The sequence below is a fragment of the Apteryx rowi genome, unplaced genomic scaffold (assembly GCF_003343035.1).
Source record: "Apteryx rowi isolate R43461 unplaced genomic scaffold, aptRow1 scaffold_1, whole genome shotgun sequence".
NCBI classification, from domain to species: domain Eukaryota; kingdom Metazoa; phylum Chordata; class Aves; order Apterygiformes; family Apterygidae; genus Apteryx; species Apteryx rowi.
The window spans coordinates 3,020,538-3,027,515 of record NW_020447196.1 but is presented as its reverse complement, the minus strand read 5'-3'; the positions used below and the strand labels follow the sequence as shown (position 1 = coordinate 3,027,515).

The 6,978-nt window shown below is 38.2% G+C and overlaps 1 protein-coding gene across 1 annotated transcript; it reads left to right on the top strand.

Annotated features, from left to right (window-relative positions):
* Positions 1–315: 315 nt before the first annotated feature.
* TSHZ3 (teashirt zinc finger homeobox 3) lies at positions 316–5,052 on the top strand. The gene has a single exon (XM_026059355.1). It carries the CDS (start codon positions 484–486, stop codon positions 3,508–3,510), a length of 3,027 nt encoding a protein of 1,008 aa, XP_025915140.1. The 5' UTR covers positions 316–483; the 3' UTR covers positions 3,511–5,052.
* Positions 5,053–6,978: the final 1,926 nt, after the last annotated feature.

The window sequence follows — 6,978 nt, the reverse complement described above, 5'->3', positions numbered from 1 at the left end:
GACATATTAATTGACAGACAGGAACTGCTGTCTCTGAGGTTGATACAAGTAATTTATTACTTTAGAAATGAATGCCACCTCCAGAATGTGCTTCATTAATTTCAAATTTAGTTTTAATTTCAAGCTGTTGCCCCTTGAGAAGAATAAGGTGGCAAATTATGTTTGAAGAGCAGATTTTTTTTTCTTGCTCTGAAGAAACACTAAATTTTAACTGTTTAATTTTACAAATAAGTGCAGTTCTTTGGCTGAAACACTTAAGAAAAAGTATGATCATCAGAAACTAATTTACTTTTTCTTCTCTTCATAATAGCCTATGTTTCAGACGAACTAAAAGCAGCAGCCCTGGTGGAAGAAGATGTGGAAGCTGATGAAAACACAGTTGATGGGGAGCCTTCAGCAAAATATGCATGTCCAGAAAAAGACTTCAGTAAGAACTGCCAAAGCTACCAAAACTCTCCAGCAGCTGAATTTTCTAGCCATGAAATGGACAGTGAGTCACATATCAGTGAGACAAGTGACCGCATGGCAGACTTCGAGAGCAGCTCTATTAAAAATGAGGAAGAGAGCAAGGAGGTTTCAATACCGCTTGAAGACTCTACTGTATCGGATAGTTTAGAACAAATGAAAGCTGTATATAACAACTTCCTCTCCAATTCCTACTGGTCCAATCTCAATTTGAATCTTCACCAGCCAATTTCAGAAAAAAATAATGGTAGCAGCAGCAGTAGCAGCAGCAGCAGTAGCAGTTGTGGAAGTGGCAGCTTTGACTGGCACCAGACTGCTATGGCAAAAACACTGCAGCAAGTTTCTCAGAGCAGAATTCTCCCTGAACCAAGTCTTTTTAGCACAGTTCAATTGTACAGACAAAGCAGTAAGCTTTATGGCTCTATATTTACTGGAGCCAGTAAATTCCGCTGTAAAGACTGCAGTGCTGCCTATGATACTTTAGTAGAATTAACAGTGCACATGAATGAAACAGGACATTATCGAGATGACAACCATGAAACTGATAACAATAACCCTAAAAGATGGTCTAAACCTCGTAAACGTTCTTTGCTTGAAATGGAAGGGAAGGAAGATGCCCAGAAAGTATTAAAGTGTATGTACTGTGGTCATTCATTTGAATCTCTTCAGGATTTGAGTGTTCATATGATCAAAACAAAACACTACCAAAAAGTGCCTCTGAAGGAACCTGTTACACCTGTAGCAGCAAAAATTATCCCAGCTACTAGAAAGAAAGCATCACTGGAACTTGAACTTCCAAGTTCTCCAGATTCCACAGGTGGGACACCAAAAGCAACAATCTCAGATACCAACGATGCGCTTCAAAAGAACTCTAATCCTTACATTACACCAAATAATCGTTATGGTCACCAGAATGGTGCCAGCTATGCCTGGCATTTTGAAGCAAGGAAATCTCAAATTCTGAAGTGCATGGAGTGCGGAAGTTCGCATGATACGCTGCAGGAGCTCACTGCTCACATGATGGTGACAGGACATTTTATTAAAGTCACTAACTCTGCCATGAAAAAGGGGAAGCCAATTATAGAAGCCCCAGCGACACCAACAATAACATCCTTAGTAGATGAAAAAGTCCAGTCTGTGCCACTAGCTGCCACCACTTTTACATCTCCATCCAACACRCCTTCTAGTGTTTCCCCCAAACTAAATGTTGAAATAAAAAAAGAAGTAGATAAAGAAAGAGGCATTGCTGATGATAAAATGAAAGACAAAGAAAAGTCAAGTGAAGATGAGGAAAAGTATGATATCTCCTCAAAATATCATTACTTGACTGAAAATGACCTAGAAGAAAGCCCTAAAGGGGGACTAGATATATTGAAGTCTTTAGAAAACACAGTTACATCAGCTATAAACAAAGCCCAGAATGGCACACCAAGCTGGGGTGGCTACCCTAGCATTCATGCTGCCTATCAGCTGCCTAATATGATGAAGCTGTCATTAGGTTCATCTGGGAAGAGTACACCGTTAAAACCTATGTTTGGGAACAATGAAATAGTATCACCAACTAAAAACCAGCCCCTGGTGTCTCCACCAAGCAGTCAGACCTCACCTGTGCCAAAAACAAACTTTCATGCCATGGAAGAATTGGTAAAGAAAGTCACTGAGAAGGTGGCTAAAGTGGAAGAAAAAATGAAAGAGCCAGAAGGAAAACTTTCTCCAATGAAACGTGCAACACCCTCGCCGTGCAGTAGTGAAGTCAGCGAACCCCTTAAAATGGATGCCTCCGCTGATGGTGGCTTTAAAAGCCAGCAGAACAGCCCAGTCCCTCAGAGAGATGGTTGCAAGGATAGTCCAACTGTAGAACCTGTGGAAAATGGGAAAGAGCCTGTTAAGTCCATTGTAAGTTCTTTAAGCAGCAGCACAGCTATCATTACTGATCACCCTCCTGAACAGCCATTTGTAAATCCATTAAGTGCACTGCAGTCTGTCATGAATATTCATCTTGGGAAGGCAGCAAAGCCATCTTTGCCTGCTTTGGATCCAATGAGCATGCTTTTTAAAATGAGCAACAGTTTGGCAGAAAAGGCTGCAGTGGCCACCCCACCTCTACAGTCCAAAAAACCAGACCACTTAGACCGTTATTTCTATCATGTCAACAATGACCAACCCATAGATTTGACGAAAGGCAAGAGTGACAAAAGCTGCTCTTTGGGTTCAGCGCTTTTGTCATCCACATCGACATCTTCTGCATCTTCTTCATCTACAGTGACAACAGCAAAGACATCTGCAGTCGTGTCATTCATGTCAAACTCGCCGCTACGCGAGAATGCCTTGTCAGATATATCTGATATGCTGAAGAACCTGACAGAAAGTCACACATCAAAATCTTCCACACCTTCCAGCATATCTGAGAAATCTGACATTGATGGTACCACAATAGAGGAACCAGAAGAGAGTACGCCAGCTCAGAAAAGGAAGGGACGTCAGTCTAACTGGAACCCTCAGCACTTGCTCATATTGCAGGCCCAGTTTGCAGCTAGTTTACGGCAGACTTCAGAGGGAAAATACATCATGTCAGACTTGAGCCCTCAAGAAAGAATGCACATTTCCAGGTTTACGGGACTTTCAATGACCACAATTAGCCACTGGCTAGCCAATGTGAAATACCAGCTCCGAAGGACGGGGGGAACTAAGTTCCTAAAAAATTTGGACACTGGGCATCCAGTGTTCTTTTGTAATGACTGTGCTTCACAGATCAGAACTCCTTCAACTTATATCAGTCATCTTGAATCGCATCTGGGTTTCAGGTTAAGAGACTTGTCCAAACTGTCCAGCGAACAGATTAACAATCAGATAGCACAAGCAAAGTCACCATCTGAAAAACTGGTGACGTCATCTCCAGAGGAAGAAATGGGAACTTCTTATCAGTGCAAACTTTGTAACAGGACTTTTGCAAGCAAGCATGCTGTTAAACTTCATCTTAGCAAAACACATGGGAAGTCACCAGAGGATCATCTTCTGTATGTTTCGGAGTTAGAGAAGCAGTAGCATTTGCTTTTGATTAAAATAACTGTAATTTGCTTTGAGGAAAACTGTCAAAGACGCCTTAAAGCTACTGTTTAGTTCTTGGCACATGTTCTTATTTTAACTCCAGAGTCGCTCTGGGCTGAACTGTTTTGTATAACTGTACAGTGTTTAAATAGAGGTGCATAATCAGCTGTTGTTACTGGTAAAATATGAAGGTTAAAATGCAGTGGTAAGTGTTTGGAACTTTGTGTAAATTGGATTTAGTTGCTGTGCATCCCTCTGATGCATCAAGCTGCATGCATTAACAGACAGTTTAATTAAGCATTTATAACTAATTCTGGTGCACTTTTTTCATGTGACCTAAGTGTGCTGGTATTTCTCACCCTCTAATCTTTAGCCCTCTGAGTACTTTGAAGCACTTTTGCATTAATTTGGTAAAAATGTATGAATATGTTTTTTTTAAACCCTTACCAGCTTAGTTCTGATTACTAATATGAACCTCCATTTATGCAGAGGTGTCTCACACCTTGAAATTTAAAGATATAATTTTCACATTGAAACATAGATGTATATATTGTATAGATTTCAAAATCTCTTATGGAAAATGTGATTGTGGTTAATGCCATTTTCTTTTTCTTCAACATTTTTAGCAACAGTGGTTTTTGTACCTGATAAGCCCCAGGTATGAACTGTACCTATATATAGTGTATATTTCATTTTTTAGATCTAACAGTTTTTCTTTTAACATCCAGACATTGTAAATTATATGAAAGATACCACAGATAGCATTTATAAAGTATTCAGAAGCATTATTCTTAAAGCAAAGTATGTTTTGTTTTGTTTTGCTATACAGTACATCTATATTAATAGAGGTTCATGTTTAAATTATACATATTTATTAGTGTTGCTATCATTTGTTTTTTTTAAACYGTCTGAAGACACAGAAGCCACGGACTGCATTCCTGGCATGCATTATAACTGTTTTGCACAACGTGACTTTTAAAGGTATTTATTAGTAAAAAAAAAAATAAAAATAAAAAGAGAAATTCAAAATAAACTCAGTGCTCAAAGGGTTAAATCTATTTGAAAAACTTGTACTGTATTTCCTAAACATTGATAAAGCCTTTAAAATGTTTGTACTGTAATACTTTGCTTAAAAGTTATGAGGCATTCTGTGATATAACCTCTTTTACTTATTTATAAGCGCTCTTGGTTGTTATTTCATATTGTAGAATGCCTTTTTATTTCAATTGGTAACTTTCTGTTTTGTTCTGCCTAATTATTCTCCCAAGATTCCATACTGCAGCTTTATCTTTAGGCATATGAAAGGTAACCCGTGGTTACCAGCACACTAAGTGATTCTGTTCGTCTCCATTTTTGGCAGTTAATTTGCAGAAGTAACTGACAGCTGACACCATATGAGAATCTATGTATAAAATATTGGCATGTAAACAGCACAGACACTGTAATGCACTCTGTGCCCTGTTTTGTTGTTGACAATGAAGCACCATTATATGACTCTTCATATAACCTTTTTTTCTACAGCAGCATTAAAATTGTCTTTTTGCTATAATTTTGTGTTGCGTTCACAATTATGTCTGAAATGTGCTACGACTAACGAGCACATTAAAATTAAATTGTATGCTATCTGTTTATGACTGAAGCTTGAGTAGGTTTCTTCATCTGCCAGGTGCTGGCAGTCAAAAGCTGCACATAAATCACTGGAATTTTAGTGAACTTTAGCATTTAAAGAGCAGGGTAGCACTTATTCAAAGGCTGCATTAACAAAATTTTTCCCCCAGAAAAGATAAATGAATGCTATAACTCCCTTTTAAACATCAAGTAAGACTGACTGTGAAGAAGGGGTTTATAAGCAACATGTGTGGCAAAGCAAATAACTGTTTTTGCTGCACTGTGTATTCAGACCCGGTCAGATACTGGTACTTACGGGTATTCCCCCTGAATGTACCAAGCAGCGTCTGCAAGTTGCACTGGTGGTACTTCACGGATTAGAGATCCCTCTCCTCCTACCGAGGATGTTCAATGACAGGAGTAGAAACCTGAGACTGACAACTTAAACTTTGTGATTGTGAAGTGAATCTTCTTATRGCCAGACCTGCTGTTGCACAACATTCAGAACAGATAGCAAGAGAGGACAAGAAGATGAATAAACACATGCCAAACAAATGCAAACAAGCAGGAGCATTTATATGATAATGACAGACTTCTACTGGTGTTGACAGGTCATCCCATCAAAACCATTGAAAACAATTTATATCTACAAAGCACCTATATTACTATGCATGTAAATAATGTCTTTTGCCAGTCAGGTGAACTTGGAGTCTAAAATGGTTACATGGGAACCAAAACCACCATTACAGCACTTAAGAATCATGTCTCAAGTAATAACTAGCATCTGAATGTCAAATGTACATAGTTTTGTTTCTTTTTAAAATTCACTGTCTTCCAAAAAGCAAATAATTAAATCTTTTTGTTTTTTTTCTTCTATTCTTTCTTTCACTCTTTCTTCTGCAACTGTAAAGGCCAGTACCGTGTCTTCTAAAATGTTACTGACTGTTCTATTTGATAAAGAATACTGCTAAGCAGACCTAGTGAATGGGATTAATAATTAGGGCTCTGGGGTTTTTCCTCCTCTTTTTGCTCACAGTCGTATCAGATTTTAAGACTATGTGTGTGTCAATGTTTATGGCCTCAGCTCAAATTCCAGGGATAAAATTGCAGCATACAGTTTTGCTGGTTGACTATGTGAGCTCAGTAGAATCCCTCACCTACTTAGGAAAGGCAAACTTGCTAGCTGGAGTCTTTCATGAAGCTTGTCTTGTTGGCTGCCTGCATTTTCTTGCAAATAGAGGATCTCAATCTAAATGCAGCCAAACTTTTTACCTCTGTAGCAGAGAATTCCGTCTTTGAAAATTATAACAATTTAAAAATTTAAAATGGGTTTCAAAAAAGAAAATCACGCATAGGAGGACTAGCAGATTATTTCATATATTGACAACCCATATATTTTTTGGATGCACTGCTGACTTATAATAGTAATCCTAAAAGTTTTGTACAAAATACTGTTACCTGGAACTAGGGAGGGAGTAAAAACAAGAGAATGTGCAGACTTTTGCAGTGTTCCTTCTCCTTATTTTAAAAATGTAGATGGAGAGTCATTGACTGCAAATACCAAATACTGCTGATGAAACCACATCTCATCTGATAAAAGTCAGTTCCTGGGTCTARATGTGCAGTGAAGAGATGTACCTGGTAAAAATGCAGAAAGCAACCGTATCTGTTAGTGTGCACCACAGATGACTTTTTAATACGTTTTTAAAATATGTCTGAAACTTTGCAAATGAATGGCTAGTCAGGATCTGCATATCCCAAATTTATTAAAATAAAGTTCAGCTTGCATTTGAGAACCTCCAGGACTGGCATACCAATGTGATTTCACATTATAAAGAATTTAGAGAATCAATGAAC